This window comes from Annulohypoxylon truncatum (genome assembly GCF_022578515.1).
Source record: "Annulohypoxylon truncatum strain CBS 140777 unplaced genomic scaffold F4807scaffold_25, whole genome shotgun sequence".
In the NCBI taxonomy this organism is placed as follows: Eukaryota; Fungi; Ascomycota; class Sordariomycetes; order Xylariales; family Hypoxylaceae; genus Annulohypoxylon; species Annulohypoxylon truncatum.
The window spans coordinates 517,533-540,709 of NW_025953811.1; the positions used below are offsets into that span (position 1 = coordinate 517,533).

General features: G+C 47.0%; 8 protein-coding genes across 8 annotated transcripts; 4 read left to right on the plus strand and 4 right to left on the minus strand.

The window, feature by feature from the left end:
* Positions 1-2,468: 2,468 nt before the first annotated feature.
* Positions 2,469-4,574, minus strand: F4807DRAFT_452700 (putative GMC oxidoreductase; the record flags this gene model as incomplete). The annotated part of the gene is made up of 3 exons (XM_048000363.1): positions 2,469-4,121; positions 4,191-4,243; positions 4,484-4,574. 3 exons carry the CDS (start codon positions 4,572-4,574, stop codon positions 2,469-2,471), a joined length of 1,797 nt encoding a protein of 598 aa, XP_047852428.1.
* Positions 4,575-5,634: 1,060 nt separating this feature from the next.
* Positions 5,635-8,152, minus strand: F4807DRAFT_469093 (UbiA prenyltransferase family-domain-containing protein; the record flags this gene model as incomplete). Its single annotated transcript, XM_048002668.1, has 2 exons — positions 5,635-5,724; positions 7,451-8,152. 2 exons carry the CDS (start codon positions 8,150-8,152, stop codon positions 5,635-5,637), a joined length of 792 nt encoding a protein of 263 aa, XP_047852429.1.
* A 610-nt stretch (positions 8,153-8,762) lies between these two features.
* Positions 8,763-10,647, plus strand: F4807DRAFT_469096 (putative benzoate 4-monooxygenase cytochrome P450). Its single transcript, XM_048002669.1, has 3 exons — positions 8,763-9,185; positions 9,295-9,474; positions 9,522-10,647. The coding sequence occupies exons 1-3, from the start codon at positions 8,783-8,785 to the stop codon at positions 10,589-10,591; spliced, it is 1,653 nt and encodes a 550-aa protein (XP_047852430.1). The 5' UTR covers positions 8,763-8,782; the 3' UTR covers positions 10,592-10,647.
* Positions 10,648-12,530: 1,883 nt separating this feature from the next.
* F4807DRAFT_433713 (Nop domain-containing protein) lies at positions 12,531-14,552 on the plus strand. The gene is made up of 3 exons (XM_047998716.1): positions 12,531-12,783; positions 12,845-13,961; positions 14,020-14,552. The coding sequence occupies exons 1-3, from the start codon at positions 12,614-12,616 to the stop codon at positions 14,251-14,253; spliced, it is 1,521 nt and encodes a 506-aa protein (XP_047852431.1). The 5' UTR covers positions 12,531-12,613; the 3' UTR covers positions 14,254-14,552.
* Positions 14,553-14,641: 89 nt separating this feature from the next.
* Positions 14,642-16,551, minus strand: F4807DRAFT_433714 (vacuolar protein sorting-associated protein VPS4). Its single transcript, XM_047998717.1, has 3 exons — positions 15,685-16,551; positions 15,170-15,620; positions 14,642-15,109 (listed from the first exon to the last, which is right to left on the minus strand). The coding sequence occupies exons 1-3, from the start codon at positions 16,314-16,316 to the stop codon at positions 14,888-14,890; spliced, it is 1,305 nt and encodes a 434-aa protein (XP_047852432.1). The 5' UTR covers positions 16,317-16,551; the 3' UTR covers positions 14,642-14,887.
* Positions 16,552-16,989: 438 nt separating this feature from the next.
* On the plus strand, positions 16,990-17,728 carry F4807DRAFT_469101 (Prefoldin beta-like protein; the record flags this gene model as incomplete). Its single annotated transcript, XM_048002670.1, has 3 exons — positions 16,990-17,121; positions 17,175-17,299; positions 17,364-17,728. The coding sequence occupies 3 exons, from the start codon at positions 16,990-16,992 to the stop codon at positions 17,491-17,493; spliced, it is 387 nt and encodes a 128-aa protein (XP_047852433.1). The 3' UTR covers positions 17,494-17,728.
* Positions 17,729-17,890: 162 nt separating this feature from the next.
* Positions 17,891-20,454, plus strand: F4807DRAFT_433716 (uncharacterized protein). The gene is made up of 3 exons (XM_047998718.1): positions 17,891-18,332; positions 18,403-19,724; positions 19,809-20,454. Exons 1-3 carry the CDS (start codon positions 18,189-18,191, stop codon positions 20,020-20,022), a joined length of 1,680 nt encoding a protein of 559 aa, XP_047852434.1. The 5' UTR covers positions 17,891-18,188; the 3' UTR covers positions 20,023-20,454.
* Positions 20,455-20,930: 476 nt separating this feature from the next.
* On the minus strand, positions 20,931-22,963 carry F4807DRAFT_462356 (Cyanovirin-N; the record flags this gene model as incomplete). The annotated part of the gene is made up of 3 exons (XM_048001812.1): positions 20,931-21,537; positions 21,605-22,579; positions 22,653-22,963. 3 exons carry the CDS (start codon positions 22,961-22,963, stop codon positions 20,931-20,933), a joined length of 1,893 nt encoding a protein of 630 aa, XP_047852435.1.
* Between the last annotated feature and the right edge of the window lie 214 nt (positions 22,964-23,177).

Genomic DNA, 23,177 nt, shown 5'->3' on the forward strand with positions numbered 1-23,177 from the left:
TTGGCACTAGTGTCGGCGATGGTGAGATTGGCGCGAAGAAGTTTGTTAACACGGCGGAATTCTTGCCGGAATTCTCGCCGCACTTCACGGCGGATGAGTTTTTTCATTAAATGGTAGTTCATCGTGAAGCGAGGTAAGGCTGTCCTGTATTATATACGTTATTAAGTATACTATGGATTAATAGGATATAATCATACTTATAATAAAGGATGGTAAAGTGTGTAGAGCTTGGAAAGAGAATAATTTGTTGAGGGTTCAAGTGATATTGGAAGAAATCGAATAATAAATGAGGGAATATATGAAAAAAAAAAGAATTGTTGGCGAGATAGTTTTGAAATAGTAAAGCAGGTTGTTGGTGAACTCTTGAATAATACCTACGAATGACCGGAGTTGTTGCCGAAGATACGGACTAATTTCCGCACGGAAAGAGCGGGTGGAAGTGATAGTTGACGATAGGGGATAGGGGAGTAGGTTTAATTGCCGAATAATGAAATAATTATTGAAAGAAAAGAGCAGTCCAAGGTTAACGGCGGATTAAATAGGTAGTTCATGAATATTAGATAAAATTATCGCCGATAGAAAAGATAGTTGACGGAAGGTAGGGGCAGTTGACGAGTGGAAGAAATATTTGACGGCGGAAGAAAAGGTTATTCAAGGAAAATTCTGTTCAGGAAGCTATGAAGCAATTGTCGGCGGTAAAAGTATTAGTCATTAATGTAATAGAATATCTATGGAAAAAAATAATATTAATGGAAAATACGGTTGGCGATTAGAGGAATGGGATTGGATGAGGGGGTCAAAGTTGAGGGACGGCGGAGGAATAGGAGTCATAGCGTAGTATAAAATGGCAAGAAGTGGGTTTGATAATGAAGCAAGGACCATTAGACAGTCAATATTGACAATAAAAAGGAAAGAGCACGTAAATAAGCGGCAATGGAAAGGAAAGTGCGGTGATAGTACGGATAATCTTGGGAACGTAAAGTTGTGATAATATCAAAGTAAATAGTCGCAATAAAGATAATTTTTCTTCGATTCTATAAATCGTAGTCTCGATAATAAAAACACGTCTTCGTACAATAATTCGTTTCAATTTTTTATATAATACAATAAGAAAAATTGTAAAATTTCAATCAAATTTCAAATGGGTTTACGTCGAATACAAAGCCTCGTCCATGTTTCGAGTACGTTTAAATATATTCAAACATTAAACAAAGGTCTTTGTTATGTTCAAGATTCCATTAGCCATTTCCGTCATATAAGAGGCCGGGGACTATGGATATTACATATTTAATCATTGCACAGAATTTCGGGGGACATTCTCTCGACATAGTGTATGAGTTTATCAGTAAAGTGGCAAGACTGTTAGATTAGAATGTCCCGCAATCCCCGACGAGGAGGTGGTGGAGCATTTAGTTCTCATAGTAAACAAATATTAATTTTAGTCTTTTCTTTATATGCTGTGAGACGTATTTGATTCCCAACTGAAGTACGTTTCTTGTTTCCATGGGCTTGAAGATACCTAGCTTCGGTGCTCATCTCCAGATTCCTAGTCATTCAAGTTACCATGCAATCCCAATGTTCTCGACTCGCCTTGTTCTATGGGCATTGAAGAAACTTGTACTATATTAAATCTCAGAAATGATACTTTGTGACAAGAGCATTCCTTGAAACACCTCGATGTTCAATATTAGCTTTGAGATTCCTGAATATTTCGGCATCGCGCCGGCAGTTTTCACAGAAAAACCTGGAGCTTATGTTATGGGGCATTTCCCGTTTTGGCCAAGTTCTGTTCTGTGATTGGTCCATTAGAAGGGCAGGTGCATTATGCGATTATCCGTAGAACCACGTGGCACAAAGCCCCTTCCAGGAGCATCTTTACGCAAATTATTAAGTAATTCATGATCAGATACTTACCCATAGGTACATATACATTGGGTTTTCGTACGGTCATATCTGATTATCAGGTATGTGAGAGGCAGCAGTTACTTAATACTTTTCTCCACTCCTATTACTGGCCGGCTTCAAGCCGGGTCACCTACCTGTCCATATTTAGTACCTTCATTTCAAGGCCTATTATGTCGTCTAGAATGGAATATATAGCGATATGGTGTATATACTGAAAATGGATGCATTCTTGTAGCTATTTGAATTTGAAGTTGGAGGTCGCTTCAGGGTGTCATGTGACATGTTTCTAATTGGCAGGGTCTGGAAGGTTGGATCTTAGGGTGTCACATGACAACCCCTGAGATCTCGCAACTTCGAACCTGTATCACTCCGGATAGATATCGCATCAAAATTAAATTTAGATCGTTATGTGTGTAACTGGAAGAGCTATCTAAGAATATAGATCCTGTAAGATTGCACGTAAACTCGACAGTAAATCATCTGTACCAACTAACTTTGGAGAATCGGCCCAAACAGGTACCTACCTACGTACTTCCTCGTTTGGAACCAACACCATGAAACAGTCAAGCTACCTTGTTAGAGAGCAGACCGTGGTCCTCCTTGATTATATCAGCCGCCTTCTCAGCAACTGTATAAACGGAAGTTTGCACGTTAGCGCGAGGAATGAGGGGCATGATGCTTGAGTCAACGATCCTCAACCCCTTAACACTGTACACTCTGAGCCGATCATCAACGACGCCGCCTTTCTCTCGTGGCAACATAGCACATGTGCCGACCAGGTGGTTATCCGTCAAGACGGACTCTCTGATATGCGCTTTGGCCTTTTCTAGCGTGTCCACTTTGGCTTCTCCTGGTTGTGCCCTTCGGCCCCCCGGTTTAAGATAATTAGAAAAGGGAGGTGTCTTGGCAATTATCTCGATAAGCATCAGATGGCGTGCGTACATTTCTATATCCAAAGGATGCGAGAGGTAGCGAGGGTCAATGACAGGCGGAGCGGATGGGTCAGAAGATGAGATGTGTGTATTACCGCGGGATAGTGGGTATTGAAGGGATGCACCAATGCTGACGTAGTTCCCGGGCTTGACATCCTTCGTCATACCGGCTTGCTTTGGTCCGTTGTGCAGATTAACTTGAGCTGGCAGCATGAACAAAGAACCGGTCGACTCTCCGGGGTTAGCAGATTGTAGAAGAGACTTGATATAGCCAAGGTTTTGTCTTTCATACTCGGACATAGAAGCAACATCTAGTCTTTCAACAAGCTCGTCCAAGGACCTCTGAAGCTGTGGCTCTAGCTTCTCCAGAATCTGGTTCATAATTGGCAGGAATGCGTACGATACAAGAGCAGCAGAAGCAAGAGGCCCGGTTTTGTGCTCTTGATACATCTGCATTGCAGCTTGTATCAATTCCGGCTCCTGCCGTAGGAGGATATCTCCTGTCATAACGCCTTCGGCAGCTTCGAAGCTCACGCCTGTCATAATGTGGTCCTGGAGATTCTCTCCCACGTTAGGGTTATTGACTTTTGTGGTGATGCCAAATTTGTTTAGCAAAGACTCGTCACCAATACCGGATAGCTCTAGGATCTTGGGTGATTGGAAGGCACCTGCTGCAAGAATGACCTCGCGACTGGCCTTAACTTCGTGCTCGATGCCGCTTTGTGTCTTGAAAGAGACGCCACGTGCGGTAGTCGTAATACCGTTAGCATTATTAAGTATGATCTTGCTCACAGTAGCATGTGTGATCACTTCAAGGTTGCTTCGGGAGCTTGCCGGCGCGTAGTACGCACTTGCCGCGTAACTACGCGTTTTTGTAACGGGGTCGATGGCAGCTGGAACACTCCACCCACCGATTCCACCGCCGCCAAACGGATTTCCAGTGAAGTTGATGCCTAGTTGCTTGAAGGTTTCGACCCATGCCTTCCCAAGCGGGTCTTCAACAGCACTGGAAAAGCTTGCCTTTACGGGGCCAGTGCCTCTAGTGGACTCGTCCATCCAGTCAAGGCCTAAGTGCTGTTGAACCGCTTCGTCGGGAGGGACAAGGGTGTGGAATTTGCGGAAGTAGGGCGCCACATCATCCCATCCCCAGCCAGGGTTACCGAGGGCCTCCCAAGCATCGAATCCGACCTTGGAAGGAGGTACGAAAACTTCAGCATTCACTGCACTTGAACCTCCTAGGACACGGCCTTGCGGTTGGCCAATTTGTCTATTATTCAGATTCTCCTAGAAGTCCGGTAGTTAGCCTATGCTCGGTAATGCAGTCTCATTTCGTCTTTCAGCAGTATGTATTACCTGTGGTACCGTAATGAAGTCCCAGTCCAGATCAGTCCCTAGAACAGACGACCCTAGTGTTGTTAATATTCAACATGACGAAATGAAGCGTTCAGACCACGAGGATGAGAACCAGTAATGAAGACGATCAAAGGCAGAAATAATAAAACGTACTACAATTGTCAGTATATATCATGAAGGTACATCGTTCTAATCCAAAAGCATGAACTTTACTGCTTACCACATTGCTGGGATAGCAACTCGAGGGTCTTGGAGGGCATTTGCGCCGGCTTCGATAACAAGCACTGAGACACTTGGGTTTTCAGTCAATCTTGCTGCCACTACAAGGCCTGCGGTGCCTCCTCCAATAATAACAAAATCATATTCCTTGCGAGTAGGCTCCATTTTCATATGAAAAGATGATAGTGAGAATTGTTGGTAGTTTTGTGAACAGAGCCGCTGCTACTCGTAGATGGAGAGGTCTGGGATAAGATGCGCACTGGATAGTTTTTAAGTAAAACTTCCTCCAAGCAAAGAGCAAGCAGTTGGTTCCACAACACAGTGTGCTTGAGCGTACAGCCTCGTCTCAAGTATTCTCTTCTAGTACCGGGAACTTAGGTGCCGATATAGGTACGTATGTGAGTTGAGGACCTACCCCTCTCCGATGTTCCTTAAGCCTGCAGCAACTGCATATATTGGTTCTATCTGTGCCAACTAATTCGCAGAACTAATTCTACGCCGTATTAGGGGTTCGCGTAGGAAACAAGGCTTAGATCTGTATTGCGTATCAATGGGGTTGCATTCAATTCGGTGTTACCTCTGTAGTAGCTTACACTTATGTAGGCATATAAAGATGACACCAACAGCGTACAACTATGCTAAGCGATCAAAAAAAAATGAGACCACCTAATAGTACCAACATACACGAACCAACATGTAGGAAGTGGATCAGGTACACATGGTAACTGCAAGGTAGGGGCCTACGATGTAGTAAGCCTCGTGGTAACTTGGATAGGACAAATCGATCTGTTCCAAGTTGTTATCTCTTTAAATTTCTTTCCGTTGAATACCTACCTAGGTACCTATGAAGTGACCTTTTCTTTAATAGGTAAATGTCTTGCTACCTATCCAAAATCGCCCCCTCCCCCAATAGTAGAGGCAGTTCTACTATGACTTGCATCTTCGCCAACAATTGTTTTTCTTTTTAACTATGGCTACCACGAGGACTGTAGATGATACGCAACATCCGCCGCTGGCACCTGGTGGCATTCAAGTTATCATCATATGTTCTGTATTCACCCCGATAGCGATTCTATTCGTTGCGCTTCGTTTGTGGGTTCGAAAGACAACTGGGCAAAAGCTCGTATTGCACGACTGGGCTATTCTTGCGGCGCTTATTTTCAACTGCGGACAATCTGCTCTCCTAATTTATGCATCGGTAACCTTGGGCATAGGACACCATACCTCAGACCTTGCCAGGGATTGGCCTCTTGTCGTTCCTCGCCTCCTGAAGGCCTATGTCGCAGCAGAGCCTTTGTGGATCAGTACCAATAGCCTAGTCAAAGTCAGCATCTTACATTTTTATATCAAAATATTCTCTGTTGAATATTTCCGGAAGATCTGTTATGTGGTAATGGGCTTGGTCGCTGCCTACTGGACATCAACTTTTGTTAGAATGTTTTTCCTCTGCACCCCTTTTCAGGCTATATGGGAGCCAACTTTACTCGAGACGGTTCCAGGGGCACATTGCCTCAACTTGTCTGCAGTATACCTATCGGTATCTATCATCAACCTAATCCTGGATCTGACTATATTCTTTCTCCCTATGCCGCTCCTCTCACGTTTGCATCTGCATATGAGAAAAAAGCTGATGCTTATTGGTATATTTGCTCTGGGTTTTTGGTAAGCCGTACCCGAAGTCCGTTGCTTCCTTTAAGACTGAACTAACCACCAAATAGCGTATGTGTAGTGACGGCTCTTCGCATTTGGTCGGTACTGCGGCTTTCCCTTGTCGACGCTTCGTATACTGTTACTTCGGATGCCGTTTGGTCAACCTTAGAGCCTTGCATCAGTATCGTAAACGCCTGCCTCCCACTCCTTCGTCCCCTGGGTTCTAAAATCTCGAAATCATTTGCATGGTCCACCGTATCAGAGAGGGTGAAAAACAGCTACAATAGGAGTGGCTCAGGGATGCCATCCGACGGACCAGCGACTAACCCTAGGCGTGAAGGGATTCGGGGAAATACACTGCACCACAAGTTCATGCCTTTAAGGGATGTATCCAATATCTCAAATGTTGAAGCAGGTTTAATTTCTTCGTCGGCTGAGCACCAGGCCTCTATACCCCTTGAACCATTAGGGAGGGGCGCAACTGCGAGGCAACCTATAACACACGTCGATGGAAACATCAAAGTTACAGTTGGTTGGCAGGTCCAACACGAACAAAGGGAATTTAGGTAGAAGCATTCAATGAGATTTGGATGAATTATAGACTCTAAAGTATCTAGGTGGCTACATATTTATTTGGTATATTAATGGTGAGCTTCTTAGACGTCTAAAATACTAGCTTCATGAGTAAACTTGTGAATTGGTTACTAGAGCAAGTGTATTGGACACTTACACTAGGATAATTGCTGCTGACAGTTGTAAAATAGGTACCTAGGGAAGCCTGAGCACTGAACGGGGTCCTTGTAACCGAGTCAAGTATGATGGATGACAAATCCACCGTAATACAATAGATTACAGTTGTTCAAAGGCTAAATTTGCAGGGAGGTGATGACAGCAAAAGAGTGTGATATTAGGATAAATTCTAACTAAAAGCCCAGTAGACTTGGGAATTGTGTGATAACTAGGTATCTATACAGGCAGATAGCTATAGCTACCTGCCTGCCAATCTAAGATATGACATAGCCCTGTGCTGAAAACGGTTATAAGCACTTGGAAGAGGATGGCCGTGGCTGACTCAGGAAGCTCAAACCACCTAGTTAGCCAGTATTACCAATTCTCAGCCCCTTTCTGAACTAAACCTATACCTCATTTCTTGCAGTAGGCACGGAACGGGTATAAATAAAAGGAAGGCAGTATAATGAAACCAACCAAAAACACCACAACTTAAATGTGCCTTCATCTGAACAAACATCGCGATATCGTAAAGTCCGGACTCCAATCATAGTGCCCAGCCCAAGGAAGACGGCACACGTGAGGATATCACTCAACTGCCAGAAGCACAAACAGAACAAGGACCAAAATATAACACCCACAGCTACACTGATGCGACAGACCTCCTCGCCAAACACAAGGGGGATTGTCTTCCTGTTGCGTTTGCGATCACCGGCCATGTCCGGAAGGTCCTGAACTTGAAGCGTCGTAAAAACGATACTTGCAATGATTCCTAGCCAGATAAACGCCGTGGGAGTAAGAACTATTTCGTCACCCTTTGGAATCGATTTGCCACCATTTGCCGCAATAACTGTGGATGCGTGGGTAAAGACCGCAAACGCAACGCCATTCAACCCGTTGCGGACGATAAAATTATCATTTCCGCCTCCGAGGTCATTGTACATCCACGTCAAGATTAGCATGAGCATCGACTCCGTCACTCCCCCGACAAAAAGACTCATGCAGAGTCCAACTGGGATAAGTATAAGGAGGAATGACCGGGCTTCTTCTCGGTTCATCAGCCCTGACGGTATTGGTCGCCAGGCTCTATTGACCATGTCTTCTGCGATGCTCTCCTCGGTCCGCTGATTGGCAATATTAAACGATAGTAGGTTGACCCAATTCCACAACACGACGTAAGGAGTGTGATGGCAAATATTCGCGAACGATGGCTTGGGATTTGAGGTAAGCAGGCCGCCTGTTCCTGCTTGAAGCAGACCAACTATGGTATGAGGGAGTATTATGACTTTGAAGTCGCTGTATGTGAACAGAAAACATGACCGAATATAACGCAAGACTGTTGCCCTACAGTGACGCGTTAGCATCTCTTCTCTTGATCTAGTAGCACTGGCTGTTCGTAGCCCATGCTCACCATAGAGTTGTCTTTGTGATAGAGTACCATCCCATCTTATCAGAGCCTGCTTGTTTGAACGAGGGTTGCAGTATAATAGCAGTCCGAAAGAGGTAGTCGCGTATTTGATAATTTGTGTTATGATAAAATGAATTACCTTGTTATATGCTAGTCGACATAGAATTGTTTGCGGTGCATGGAACTGTTTTAATACCTCTACCTGTAATCCTATAATCTCCTCTTGTTTCTCTTTCCTTCCTTGGAAGAGCCTCGCTTCGTCATATGCAGTTAGGTTATGTCATCTCACTAGGTTACCCTACTTTACGTACCGCGTAATACTCTTCACTCCGCATATGATAGTCGCAAGAATGAGGCGCAAGGCGTTAGTTTGCTTCTAAGGTTGGCTGACCATTTACATTACCCATGTATAGTGTCGTGGAACCCCTGTCTTGGATGCATTGATAATACATAGTTTCGTCTGTAATTCACACAGCATTGTCGAGTTCAAGGAGATATTCGACTCTACATACCTGGCCCTCCACCTCCTATCCATTTACACTTGCTATTCTTCCAAATACGATAACTGCCACTTGTGTTATTAACTATGCTGTCAACTGATATCTATATCGAGCCGCTGACTGCTGCAGTGGTTGGCCTAGCAATGCACCATTTTGTCTTCATCAGGGGGGAATGGCATGTCAGAGCCCCCGTTGTTTTTCGTTTTTATCTAGCTTCCACTCTACTGTGGTGTATAGCATATTATCGAGCTTGCGACCGAAGCATTCAGACATGTTCTATCCACTATTTCTTCTCGCTATCAACTCACTATATCACACTCTTAGCGAGCATCGTCATATATCGCTGTTTCTTTCATCCCCTTCGACACTTCCCAGGGCCATACCTAGCGAAGGCTACTAAATTCTGGCATGTTTGGAAATGTCGGAATTCCAATAACCACTTGCTCCTTGAAAAGCTTCGTCACGAATATGGCAATTTCGTTAGAACAGGTGAGAAATTAATATGAAGTTGAATAAACCTCTTCAATTCGCCTTGCCCTTTCGTACAATGATAATTACCGTCCGGGCCAATAGGAATAATCTACTTACGAAGGTGTAGGCCCAAACGAAATCACTATTTTCCATCCTGCCGGACTGAACCTGATTAATAAGCCCGACTTGGTTGAACGAAGCGACTGGTATGACTTGGTACATCCTTCTTTCTCCCTGAACACGGTTCGTAACCAGTATTTCCATGACCGGCGCCGTAAGGTCTGGGAATTTGCTTTCACGAACGATGGTACGAGTCTTAATAAGCCCTAAGAGATGCGCGCTGACCAAGTAAAGCAATGAAAGGATACGAAGAAAGGATCCGTAGCTATGCAACCAAGGTCGATGATTCTATAAGGGGGTCAAATAGGAGCATTATTGACACAAATGCAATAATATACCGTTTCGCATACGACGTTATGCGTGATCTGGCTTTTGCTAAAACATCTAACGATACCGACCAAGAATGGCAGACATCAGTCAACACTATCCATACCGGCCTATCAATTCTAGGACCCTTATCGCCTGCTCCCTGGATTGCACTTCTATTCTTCTCGTTCACCAACCTCCAATTGGTGAGCGACTGGAACAACATGATGGCATACTGTAGAGAAAAAATGGCTGAGCGGCTAGCATTGGTAACGCCTAAGGGCCGCGATATCTCCTCGTGGCTGATCCAAGATGCAAAGTCACGCGGTCAGATCGACTCACCTGAAGAAATGCAATGGTTAAACGGGGACGCCTTCTCCATGATCCTGGCTGGGTCGGACACCACTGCGTCAACACTCATATTCACTTTTTGGCACTTGGCGAAGACACCTAGATATCAGAAACTTATTCATGATGAGATACTAAAGTTCGGCGTACTTTCTCCTCTGATTTCGGAAATGAGTTTCAAGGACTTCGAGAGACTCCCCTTTCTGAATGCATTCATCAATGAGACGCTACGACTACACCATCCCCTACCCACGGCTGGTTCCAGGATAGTACGCCAAAAAGGATTAATCATCGATAACGAGCATATTCCTCCCGGCACAAAAGTAGTAGCTCCAAGATGGAATTTTGGCCGGCATGAAGCCCATTATAAACGTGCCTGGGAGTTTTTACCTGAGCGATGGTTGAACGACTCAGACCTCATTTCAGATCGCCGCGCATTTACACCTTGGGCGGGCGGCAAATGGGCCTGCCTCGGGAAGCAAATTGCACTGTTCGAGCTACGATATCTCATATCCCTTCTAGTGCACCACTACAGCATCTCGCTACCGCCTGGCGACGACGGTTCTAGCGTTGAACGAGATTATAAAGATCAGGTGACAGCATTTCCGGGGAAGTTGAACTTAGTCTTCACAGCTAGGGGTTCCGAATAAGATTCAAGATTTCTATAATCATCTAGGCACTTACCAAAGTTGACTGAATAGTATCCCATCATTTATAATAATATGTTTACCTATCTGTATACCATTCTTAAAATTGATTCTGAGACCCGTATACCTTCAATGTTGATATACGTACGTACCTAAGTACCTACCATCATATCTAGTGGAGTGGATAGGTCACTTCAGTTTATTCTAATGTAAGATTTATTCTTGATAGTACATGGACAGATCAAATTACATGCGCTGCTCAAGGCTCAAGCCATCGTAACTAGAAAGGTCTTCTACTTCGGCAACTATTTTCGTCTTTTCCATACCTACCTACACGAAACTAAAATGAACCAAAGCTGTCAATACTACCTATGTTACAGTACGGATATCATGCGGACTCCCAACATCTAGGCCTCAAGCACTTCTCAAATCCAGCTGTCGAAAGGTCTCCCAACCTCCCATAAGATCGTTTCCCATTTTGGAAGATCAGGTTCGAATTGCGGCTGCATGCCGATACAAGGTTATTCATGACCAATAAGGCAACTTCGATAATACCAGGAAATTCGGGCATCGGGGAGGTGATGTTGGATTGAGACCTACTTCTCAGCTTGTTTCAAGCCTCACCTGCAAGGTGAGATCCTTTATCACATTTGGTCCATAAGGTAACATTACTAAAGTTCCAACTGGAACAATTCGGCCAATCATGATGACAACCACAATTCTCGGCCTGGAGTTCATGTGCAACATATGACGAATCCCTCGTCAATCTGGAACCAACTCTATGCCCGAATGTACCAACTAGTCTATTCGCTCCGAACTTAACGCACCACAAGAAGCCTACTGATACCTAAGCATCCAAAGCTTATCATAGACGCTGCAGGCTGCGTTGAGGGCACCAACCAACACAAAAGGCCTTTAATTCCTTCAAACAACACGCATCAATCAGCGAAGGGCCTCCAATGGCAGTGTTGGAACTTCGGATCTCAACGAATGCATTGCAGGTTTATAATCAATATTGCTCTCCTGATACACCAACTAGGTCCTGTTCAAAGAGGTATTAATGAGCAAGTGAACTTGCTACCGTAGCTTCGAGCGTCCTATACCTATTCCTTCATTGTAACATTTCCTTACCACCTTCTCTTAAAGCTAATACATTGACCTTCATAGACATAAGTTACTGCTACAAGTAGTCTCAGTATACAACTGCACTGTGCATTGAGAGTTGACAGGATTCTGGTACTACCGTTGGCATGAGGTGATACTCGGGGCTACTTTCCGAGGCGAGATTTAGGGGAACCGTGCTAGTATACGTACCCAGGTAATTATGTATCTAAATACAAACTGGTATATCTATTAGGTGTCAGTGCGGTGTAATCGAAAGCAACGTACACGATAATCCGTGGTGGATACTTAGTGTTCTTCCACAGATACTATCTCCGATCGCCACGTGAAAGTACCCATATCTAGGTATATACACTAGGGCACCAAGGTGGGATTTGGTGACTACATGAATTTTTGACTTTGGTGAACTGCACTTGATGATCTTTCGAGTGACTATTCCCTGGGGACTGCCTGGCGCATTAGTGTATCCACGTGAATATTTAGTAGGTGCTACGTACGCAGTATCAATAGGTATCCATAGCAAATCTCTTTCAAACACGCCAATAGAGAAAAGGACTAGTATATCCCTTTTCTGGAGATTTGTACGACTTGTTCTTTTCTTGTCCGGTTGAAAAATCCGGATCGGAGCCGAATCTCCACTTTTAACGGGGCCAAAACCCGGGCTTCCACGTACTCAGACGCTAGTCCTAATAAAGCAAGCTCAGGATTTAGACATTGGAGCGTGCACCTGCGTTGGCCGAACTTTTACCGCACTAGTACGTACTGCGGAAGTGGGGACCTAGCTTCTCCAAGACAAAAAATTTTGGATCTTTTTTTCAAGCTTCAACATTTTTTAACATTACACACGCTACCGAACAGTTATCTCTATGCGCAAGCCCGCGTGAGATCAACGCAGCAGACAAAATGACGCGCGTAGACTTCTTATTACATGAGTCCGCTGTCGGCTATGCCATCTTCAAGGTTGTTCACCAGCAGGACACTGTTGGTCTTCACCTGAAGGAGGTTCAAAAAGCTGGCCAGGACCTCTCCAAGTTCGGCAAAATGGTCCAATTGGTCAATTTTGCGCCTTGGAGGTACGATCAATCGACCTCTCTGGGTGTAACTGACAATAATCGCTGACGATATTAATCTTAGAAATGCTGCCGATGCACTCGAGAACATCAATCTAATCTCGGAGGGTATTCTTCCCGATTACCTCAAGTCCAATCTCGAATTGAACCTACCCCAATCCAAGAAAAGCAAGATCGTACTTGGTGTCGCCGACAAGAATTTAGCTGGGTCTATTAAGGCTGTCTTCCCTGGAGTTGAATGCGAGACCGGTGATACGTCTGAAGTCGTCGCTGACCTACTACGAGGCATCCGGCTCCACGCCGCCAAGTTGCTAAAGGGTCTCCAGGAGGGAGATGTAGAAAGAGCTCAGCTTGGTCTTGGCCATGCCTACTCTCGTGGAAAAGTCAAGTTCAATGTCCACAAGAACGATAATCATATCATCAGGGCCATTGCGACCCTGGACAATCTCGACAAAGGTATCAACCTATTCTCCCAGAAAGTGCGGGAGTGGTACGGATGGCACTTCCCTGAGCTTTACAGCATCGCTTCCGACAATCTTACCTACTCTCGTTTGGCTCTATTTATCGGCGACAAGTCGACTTTATCAGATGACAAGCTTCACGAGATTGCCGCGCTAGTTAATGAAGACGAAGAGAAGGCCCAGGAGATCATCAACAAGGCCAAGATCTCAATGGGACGCGAGTTGTCAGAAGTTGATATGAGCAACATTTCTACTTTCGCCGGCAAGGTCGTTAAGCTCGCCGAGTACCGAAGAACGCTCTACAGTTATTTGGTGGACAAGATGAGCACGGTTGCGCCAAACCTGGCTGCGCTTATTGGAGAGGTCGTCGCTGCTCGTCTCATCCAGAAGGCTGGCTCGCTGACGAACTTGTCCAAATACCCAGCTTCCACCCTCCAAATTCTCGGTGCCGAGAAAGCCTTGTTCCGAGCTTTGAAGACGAAGGGCAACACCCCTAAGTTTGGACTTATCTACCACAGCTCGTTTATCGGCCGAGCGAACCAGAAGGACAAGGGTCGCATCTCAAGATATCTTGCCAACAAGTGCAGTATCGCTAGCCGAATCGACAACTTTGCTGAGCAGCCGTCCAAGAAATTCGGCGACGCTTTAAGACAACAGGTCGAAGACCGACTGGAGTTTTACGCAACTGGCAAGAAGCCAACCAAGAACGCAGATGCGATGGTAAGCATACGTGTAGTAACTAATGTTGAAGTACTACCATATACTAATCCGTGTACAGGACCAGGCGATGGCCGACATTCTCGCCGATGGTCAGAGCATGGCCATCGACACGGAGATGATCGACGGCCCCCTGCCACCTACTGACGCCACGCCCAAGAAAGAGAAGAAGAAGGATAAGAAAGATAAGAAGGAGAAGAAGCGCAAGCATAGCGACGTGAACGGTACGGTGGAGCCAGAGGCGGCCGACGGCGAGAAGAAGAAGAAAAAGAAGAAGAAGCACGCTGATGAATGAAGGGGCATTTCATCCGCAGGGGCTGAAAGGTTCGACGTTGGTCCAGGCATCGGCTAGGCGTTCAGGATTCAGGTGTTGCTTTTTTTTTTAAAAGTCTTTGCTCTCTCTGGCTATGGTTGTGTATATGGCAGGCTCATACCCGTCCTTCTTATGCCGAACTGATAAGATGAAGTGAATATGAGTTTTTTAATCCAGTTAAATCACATAGTGTTGAGTTTCGTGATGTTTCGACCAACCCCTGATCTAACATGTTTGACTGAGGCTCACCGCACGGTCGTAATTGGGAGATATGTTGGCCATTAGTAAAGTGACTACGAATGTAAAACTTACGCCAACTAGAAAGTGTTACCAGTCATACATCTCAGAAGGATTTAGAATCAAGGTACGATGCCATAAGGTGCGATGAATTTGAGTTTCGCGTACTCCGTATCGAAAAAAAGTAACAAGTTATCAATTGCTCTGCGCCTACTACAAGCAACCGTATGTGTTCCGGATGGCTAGCGAGCTCAGATAATCTACCTAGCCACGAAAGTGGCGGTCCCAAACGACGATGGTAAAAAAGTTTCGCGCCCATAACGCCCTTGTAATGCCGTTGCGCGCCGTAACCCCCCTCCCCCTTGGCCAAGCTACATGCCTAGTTTCCTTCGCTTCCGAACTCTTTAGTCCATTCCGAATTTCGCTGGAGATCTTCTCCCGAAACCGTCGGCCTTGATGATTTGATGGCCTTGACGAAGTCCTTGAAGTCTACCAAGGGCTCGAGTAACGTTTCCGAATCAACATCGTCCCATGTCATCTCCTTTGCGCCGGGGTCACCAGGCGAGCAGGGGGTTACAAATGTTTTGCCATCCTTTTGTACCTATAATTTAGATATTAGCAACTGAGAAGGTTATATATGTAAGGGCATCGTGAATGTTACCTCTTTGAAGTGCGTAGCTTGCTGGATCTTCCGTATTGGCTGCATCAGGGCGTCTTGTACAGCAATGGTAATATCGCTTCCTGAATAACCCTCGGCCAGTGCTGCCAGTTTCCTGAAATCCTCGTTCTTCAGCGTAGTCGGCGTTTCTCCGACGGCGAGCTTGAACATGGTAGTTCTCGCACCGATATCCGGCAGGCTGATGTGTACTCTCCGTTGAAATCGTCTTCGAATAGCGGCATCTAACTGCCATGGGATGTTGGTCGCCCCTAATACTAGCACACCTGTCGAGTCGTTTCCAACACCGTCCATCTGCACCAACATCTCGGTCTTAATTCTTCGCGAAGCTTCCGATTCTCCCTCCCCTCGTGGGCCACAGAGGGCGTCGACTTCATCGATGAAGATAATAGAGGGTTTGTTTTCTCGCGCCATGGCAAATAGTTGCTTGACTAGTCTTTAGGACAAGAGAAAGTTAATTGTTGGTCTAAGTTCCTGGAGGAAATATTCAGAAGACGTACCTTTCACTCTCACCCATCCATTTACTCACCAAGTCACTACTGCTTACGCTGAAGAAGGTACTGTTTGCTTCTGTGGCTACGGCCTTCGCCAAATAACTCTTACCCGTACCAGGTGGCCCGTACAGTAAGATACCCTTCCACGGTTGGCGCTTTCCTTGAAATAGATTGGGGAACTTGATGGGCAATAGCACGGCCTCTTTTAACGCTTCCTTTGCTCCGTCCAGTCCAGCAACGTCGTCCCACTTGACATTCGGCCGGTCTTGTAGAATAGCACCAGCAAGGGCATTCCGAAGTTTCTTATTATCCTCGTCAACATCCTCGCCGTTCTGCTTTCCCTTCCCCGTTCCGCCGGTCGATGAACCGTTCGCCCCAACCAAGCCTGGTTTTTTACGTTTTGCATCCGCGTCGGCGAGATGGGCCTTCAGCTTCTCGGCGCGATCCATGTACTCGCCCGTCTTTTGGCGGATCATCTCCTTTGCCTTGGGGTTCTTCTCCCATTTTAGAGCTAGCATAAATAGCTCGAGGGACTGGTAGTATAATTGGTATGCCTTTTCATATTCGTTTCCGTTGTCGGCGTCTATGGCGCGTCTCACCGTCTCGATCGCTCGACCGAGGAAATCGGTGTTGGACATTTTTGATGACGATGGGGGGTGTGTTTCTAACTGCTTTGGTACAGCAGCTAATGGGTCGAATCCGGACAAGAGTTGGGGTGTGTGGAGATAAATGGAAAAGCTTGTCGGGATGTCGAAAAGCAATTGGAGTGGTGGTGAGAAATTCGGAGTGAAAAGTTGTTTTTGTTAAGTTTCCAAGCTTGGAAGTTGTTGAGCCTGTGATGCTAAACTGGCAGACTGGGCAGGAAAATGCAACTGCAACCCGCAACGAAGGTCCAGTCGATTAAGTTATTGCCGCCGACGTCTCATAGTAAGTGGTACTTTCAATTCTGCAAAATATCTATGGGGCAAGAAGTACCTCATACGAAGGTCCCTGTGATAACGTGGGCTAGGTCCACTATATTGCCTTATCCTAGAGGGGTATGTAATGGCGTTTACTTATCGATTGGTTGGCATGGCTACCAGCATTTAAGCCACAACTTCTCTTTAGCAGCCACAGGGAACTCTGAAGATATTCCAAGTCAAGGTTGGGTCAATTCGAAAGTTGACTATCCATTTCACAAATAGCTCGCTATTCTTACTTTGTGCACATCTTGATGACAAAGACTGCTCTCGCATCTTAATTGTCATACACACTATTTCAGTTCACGAAGCTCGATAGGATATCCCTGTACAACAAGCAACGACACAGACCATGGCAGAAGTTCAAGCTCGTCTCCAGAGTCTCTCTGAAGATTACACTAAGCTGCAACAAGAGTTACAAGCAGCTGTCCAATCACAGCAGAAACTTGAGGCTCAGAAACAAGAGAACTCGAACGTCCAGAAAGTCAGTTAACCGATATATATATCATATATCCAGCACTTACATGTCATATCTAGGAATTCGAACGTCTTAAGGATGGTGAAAACATTTACAAATTGGTCGGGCCGGTGTTATTGAAACAGGAGAAGGTCGAGGCTGAGAGCACAGTTAATGGACGGTTAGAGTTCATTGGCAAAGAACTGTAAGCTATGACCTTTCTCAGTTTATTCAGCTTAAACTAGATATTAACATATTCATCTTGGCAGTGAAAGGACAGAGGATCAGATCAAGGAGATCCAAGACAAGATTGAGAAGAAGAAGGGAGAAATCATCCAGACCCAAGCAGGATTACAAGCAGGAGCTGGTGCGCCTGGGAAAGTTGCTGCGAAGGGTTGAGAGTGAAGTGAGGCTGGTCAATTTGCAAATAAAAAACAACTTTCTTGCATAAGACTAATAAGGGATGATTAGACCCTAAGCATCAAGATATAAGCTTGTTGTCTAATAGTCTTTGCTAAAGGTTGAAATACCCTGCTACCTATGAAACCTAATAGGCAAGATTCGAGAATGAAATACCCCTTGCGAATGTCAAGCCACAAGGGAACAAACAGCCTTGAAGGGGTTTGACATGTCTGACATGTGCTGTTATTAAGGTTGTAGACTAGAAGCGTGACGTAATCATGGATGTACCCGACCTAACCCAAGCCGTCAAGGTAAGTACCCCGCGATCTGGTACCTGGACCCCTCCACCGTCCGCCTTTAAAGTTCTAAAGTGCCTGCCTTAAACATTCCAAGCCAGCGCTTAGAGCCGGTCACTTGGTCACAAAGCCGTGTGTCGCAAGTTATTCTTGAGTTGCTAAAAGTTTCCCTCAACATCAACATCTGACCATCCAACTTCGTCGCAAGCTACCACGCAATCTCTCTAGGCACCCACGAACCGAACAATCATATTATACCTACACGTCCGCCGATATGATCATTATCCATTGACTAGATCCGTCGCTGTCGTCGAATCGAATGAAGCTTCACGCCATTGATTACTTCCAATTCCTCTAGCTTGTTCGGCAACGGCCGGCACCCAACATCATGCGAAGATGGCACCGTCTGACCTGGCACCTTTGAATGCTACTCGTCCATTAAATATTAATGAAATCTCCAAGAGAGCAGAGGCATTCTCTTTTAATCCGGACATTCCATTAACGTCATGGCTGCGCACTGCAAATACCCTGAATCAAGAAGTAAGGGCATATTGTCACCTTTGTGTATATCTCCACTATGCAGCGCTGACTGTGTCTTCTTTATATATAGGGAAGAATCTACCTTCAAGATGGCAACTTTGGCCAGGCTTACTTTCTTTACTTCCGATACCTGCACTTACTGTTAAATTATCTCTCCTCACATCCTGATGCTAAAAGCCAGGAGGGGAAACGAGCCCTCAACGAGATTAACAAGTCTATCCCAGACATCGTAACAAATCTCGAAAAGATAAGACCTATCATCAGGCGAGAGTATGATGAGTGGAGCGCATCCGAAGCCAGAAGACAGCAACAACAGCGACGAGCTGACCGCATCAAATCCCCGTCGACATACGAAGAATACACTGTTCAAGATCCAGCTCTTTCCTCATCAAACCGAATACTCGATGCTGGCGACAACCAGGACTTGGCTGTGGAATTGGCTCGGAATGAGATTCGACGCAGAGATGCAAATAGAAAAGCAACTAGACGAACCAATGTCCCACCAGGAGAAGAGCAGACCAGGCGGACGGCAGGGTTTTGGGACAATTGGACTGATGACTTGGCCAATAGACAGGCTGAAGAGGAAGAGCTGTTCAGGAGACAGATGGAATCGACGAGAAGGGAGTTGGATCGAAGCGATATTCCCCAAAAGGAATCGCGCCTTCCTGTGACTCAAGGGCATTCAAGTTATCGATATCCGTCTATCACCAAGTCCCAACCAATACAATACGAAGCCTTGCAGCCATACCGCAAACCTTCGCCCAGCCCGCAACCTCCGCGTCCACCCAAAGAAGGTATTGCACAGGAGCTTGAACCTAGGCCAAGTTATATGCCCGATCCTCTCACGCCTGAACTCCCGGGTGAAGATCCAATATATCGTGAAAGGAACTTCCTACTCCCTACGCCCCCGCCTAAGGAACATGAAGACCCGCCGATACCCCCAAAGGTACTTGAAGATCCGCCACTACCTCCTAAAAAACAGCAACGACTCACGTTTAAGCCGGCGGCTTATCTCGAGAGTGGGGAACCCATCCGATCGATCTTCTTACCTAGTCAATTACGACGCCAGTTCTTATCCATTGCATCTGAGAACACCAAACGTGGGCTTGAGATGTGCGGAATACTGTGCGGAACCGCCGTTAACAATGCGCTATTCGTGCGTTGCCTACTTATCCCCGAGCAGAATTGTACTTCGGATACGTGTGAGACGGAGAACGAGGGAAGTATGTTCGAGTATTGTATGAATGAAGACCTACTTGTGCTTGGCTGGATTCACACTCATCCAACTCAAACTTGCTTCATGAGTTCCAGGGACTTGCATACGCAGGCTGGGTACCAGGTCATGCTACCGGAGAGCATTGCGATTGTGTGTGCTCCGAAGTTCCAACCTTCGTAAGTAATTTTCCCATCTTCCTTGGCCGAAAAAGGTCAAAATTGTCATGAGGTATCACATGATGAGGCTAACAATTCCGTTAGGTATGGCATCTTTCGTTTGACTCATCCACCGGGCTTGGATCACATTCTTAACTGCAAACAATCAGCTACATTCCACCCTCACAGCGTAGACAATCTATACACAAAGGCACAGCACCCACCCGGTCATGTCTACGAGACTGACAGGCTCGAATTCTACGTACATGATCTGCGTCCAGGTGCCCGCAACAATGCGGTACAACACAAGAACTTCTAGGATATGATTTCTAAGAGAATAGGTCGTGGTGCTCAAGCCTGCACGATGTTCGTGTGTGCTCTTCTTTGCCTGTGTCCTTGGTGTGCACAATGCTTGCTGAACCGGCAGACAATGAGCCGAGTTAGCACCAAGACCAAAGAAGATTGACTCAAAGGGTTTTACGTCTTCTACATTCAAGCTTCCCATTAAGCACTTGATTTACTGGGCATCGGCGGCCTTGGTACTGCATAGCATAGGCGCTCGGAGACTTCGGTTTGTTTGGGACTACAAGGTAGAATCATTGGCTGTGGTTGATCGCACTAGCAGCCTCGAGACTTGATTTTGCGAGGTTAGAGGGTAGATTCGGAAGAGGTAGTAGAAGGAAGTAATTCAATTACATTCCAACAGGATCTAATATATTGTGAAACGTTCACGTCTCCTAATGATTTGAGTAGAAGCACTTTGGATAAATTTGATTCACCACATGGGGGGACTGCCATTGTCATTGCTAATGGATGCAATTCTTCTAGATATGCTGTGTTGCCATATGCCTAACCCATTCCGATGCCTGAACCGTTGTTATGTTTGTTATTCGTACATACATACATTTCCCGCCGTTAGTCGCCATATAACCATATCAGTCCAGTCTAGTGTCAGAAGAAATTGCCACTACATCAAACAATATACGTAAAAATTCCATTTCCGTTTCGGTCGTTTCCAATACCTTTCCCTTCTCTCTCCCCCTTTACTCCTTTCTCTCGTTGGTATATTTCGGTATCGGTATCGGTATCAGTATCTCACGTCCACATCGAAAGACATCCCCTCATCCAGCCGTTCATCATCGGACTCGTCATCGTCGTCGTCGTCGTCGATAATCGGCCGGCGTACGCGTCGAGCACGGCCTCGAGCATCAGGACATGCCGTAGCGGCTATACTGCCACGGCCTTGGGCTGTCGGTGGCGGGACCAGCTCCGAAACATCGTGATGCCGAGCACGTTGTGCCAGCCCTTGCGCGAAGAGCCCGTTCGGGAAACGCTGGTCGTCGACTTGTTCCCGTTGTTGCCGTTGCCGGCCGCCCCGTTGGCACCGCCGTTGCCGCCGTTCCCGGCATCGTGGTGGCCCGCGGTCGCCGCTGAGGGTTTGAGGGAGCTGGCGCGCGTGGAGCTTCCGGAGTTCTCGTTGGGCTCGACGGCCGTTGCGGTCGGGGACTGGGGGGGCTCGTCTGCTCCTGAGGAGGTAGGTTTTCCGGCGGCGTTGGCGGCGGTAGAGTCTAAGGCCTCAGACTCGTTAGTGGTCTGCGCTGCTGGATCTGTTGCGGCCTTGGACTCGTCCGTCACCTGAGCTTGCTGGGCTGCTTCTACGGCCTGGAATTGGTCCGCGGCGGGCGCCTCCACGAGGATGGACGGCACGGCTTCCGGTTCCGGCTCCGGCTCCGGCTCGAGCTTGAGGGCCGACGTGCGCGCCGTGATGGCGGCGAGCTGGTCTAGCGCCAGGTCCCATTCTACGACGTGTTCGTTGCGTAATCGGGCGAATACCCTGGTGGTGTATTAGTTTAGCATCCATAAGTACATGTTGAAGTGACGGTGAAAGCGAGAATACTTACCTCTTCAGCGTCGCGTGTAGCGAGAAATCGCCCAGGAGCGTGATCTCTTGCTTCTCGAGCCAGAAGACGAAGTTCTTCTTCCAGTTGTCGATCTCGGGGCTGAGGGCGGCGTCGAGCAGTTGCGCGGCGGCGACCGTCTGGTCCGCGGCGATCATTTCCCGCAGGGTCTCGAAGATGTAGCGGCCTAGCGTCGCCTGTTGGATCTGGCTCCGGACCTCGGCGTCTTCGATCGAGGCCGCGATCCGCTCCTCGAGGAAAACGCCGGGGGTCGTGCTTAGGCCGGCTCCGAGAACCATGCCGATGACGGGACCGCGGATGGCGCGGCCGATGAAGGCGCCGAGGACGGTGCCGATCGTGACGGTGGCGGAGTTTGTGGAGGCTGCGATGTTTCGGTAGAGACGCTCGCTCTCTTTCTCATCCGTCACGCGGTGCAGACCGGCGATAGCGGAGCCTACGAGGGGAATCTGTTCGGCGATGGCGGCCGCCCAGTTGTCTTTGCTGGAGTTCTCCTCACTAGAAGAAACGGTTAACCCGGGCTCATTCCAAGTCGTGTATTTCCTGATGGCGTATGATAAGACGGTGGAGGCACATGATTTCAAGGTGGGTATTTGCAATGGAGGCATTTTCATGGCTAGTATTGTGGGAGAGTAAACGTACGGTCTGAGGAAGGATAGCTTTCCATTCCGGTTTACGACGATTTCAGCGAGATCTATCTCGGCCGGATGGTGCGCGCCCGCGTAGTCCGCGAGCTCGGCGCTGAGCTTGACGCTATCCAGGCCCTGCTCGAGCTTGAAATCTCGACCGGACCGGGAGTAGTGTCTCTCGCCGGCCTCAAACTTGCCGTTTATGTTGCCGATGTTCTCGTCGAGGTTGAGCTCCGACAGGTAGAGCTTCCCATCGGGGCCAACGACCAGGCCTCGCAGGATGGCATATTCGAGTTGTAAGCTGGCGGTGTAGAATAATAACGAGTCGTTCCTAGAGCGGGTCAGTCATTGATGTCACGAGGAAAAAAGAGACCCTTCAATTGAAGCGTAGGAATATAACTTACAGCTTCTGGAACTCGAGACTGCCGTCCTTATTCCTGATGAACAGGTCTAGGTTGACGGACGTCTCAGGTGCCCATGCGCCCTCCCTCGTCTTCAATTGCGCACGGAGGAAGGGGCCTTGAAGATGGCACGACCAATGCTCCGCACTGTTGTACCATTTATCTATGGTGACGTCGAAGGAGCCGTCGTTGTTGCCGACGTGTTCGTTGAGGTTGAGCTTAGAGAAGGTCCATGAGCCGTCATCCTTCTGCAAGATGGCGGCCAGCCAGGAGCCGCGAAGCTCGACTTGCTTAGAAGTCAGCGAGAAAGCCATCTTGGGCTGGCTCGAGGCGGTGTGTGGGTGTCAGTATAATGGAGCGATGGAGCAGCTGTAAGATAACTTGAGAGAAGAATATAAAGACTCCAGGTCAAGTATCGTGGGAATGGGCAAAAGCAAACCAGTCTTTGTTGTACCCGCAACTTCACTGTCTTGATTTGCTTCCCACAAGTTTTCTGAGCCGACACCAACGAGACATATTATAGTCTTG

What these genes read in the sequence shown, in the direction of transcription:
- F4807DRAFT_469096 (XM_048002669.1), top strand. Translation starts at nt 8,783, where the DNA reads ATGCTGTCAACTGATATCTATATCGAGCCGCTGACTGCTGCAGTGGTT. An exon ending in TGGCAATTTCGTTAGAACAG is followed by an intron (nt 9,186 to 9,294) that starts GTGAGAAATTAA and finishes ACGAAGGTGTAG; the next exon opens with GCCCAAACGAAATCACTATT. An exon ending in ATTTGCTTTCACGAACGATG is followed by an intron (nt 9,475 to 9,521) that starts GTACGAGTCTTA and finishes GACCAAGTAAAG; the next exon opens with CAATGAAAGGATACGAAGAA.
- F4807DRAFT_433714 (XM_047998717.1), bottom strand. Translation starts at nt 16,316, where the DNA reads ATGTCCAACACCGATTTCCTCGGTCGAGCGATCGAGACGGTGAGACGC. An exon ending in TGGATGGGTGAGAGTGAAAG is followed by an intron (nt 15,621 to 15,684) that starts GTACGTCTTCTG and finishes CTTGTCCTAAAG; the next exon opens with ACTAGTCAAGCAACTATTTG. An exon ending in AAGCTACGCACTTCAAAGAG is followed by an intron (nt 15,110 to 15,169) that starts GTAACATTCACG and finishes TCTAAATTATAG; the next exon opens with GTACAAAAGGATGGCAAAAC.
- F4807DRAFT_433716 (XM_047998718.1), top strand. Translation starts at nt 18,189, where the DNA reads ATGGCACCGTCTGACCTGGCACCTTTGAATGCTACTCGTCCATTAAAT. An exon ending in CAAATACCCTGAATCAAGAA is followed by an intron (nt 18,333 to 18,402) that starts GTAAGGGCATAT and finishes CTTTATATATAG; the next exon opens with GGAAGAATCTACCTTCAAGA. An exon ending in GCTCCGAAGTTCCAACCTTC is followed by an intron (nt 19,725 to 19,808) that starts GTAAGTAATTTT and finishes CAATTCCGTTAG; the next exon opens with GTATGGCATCTTTCGTTTGA.
- F4807DRAFT_433713 (XM_047998716.1), top strand. Translation starts at nt 12,614, where the DNA reads ATGACGCGCGTAGACTTCTTATTACATGAGTCCGCTGTCGGCTATGCC. An exon ending in GTCAATTTTGCGCCTTGGAG is followed by an intron (nt 12,784 to 12,844) that starts GTACGATCAATC and finishes TATTAATCTTAG; the next exon opens with AAATGCTGCCGATGCACTCG. An exon ending in CCAAGAACGCAGATGCGATG is followed by an intron (nt 13,962 to 14,019) that starts GTAAGCATACGT and finishes ATCCGTGTACAG; the next exon opens with GACCAGGCGATGGCCGACAT.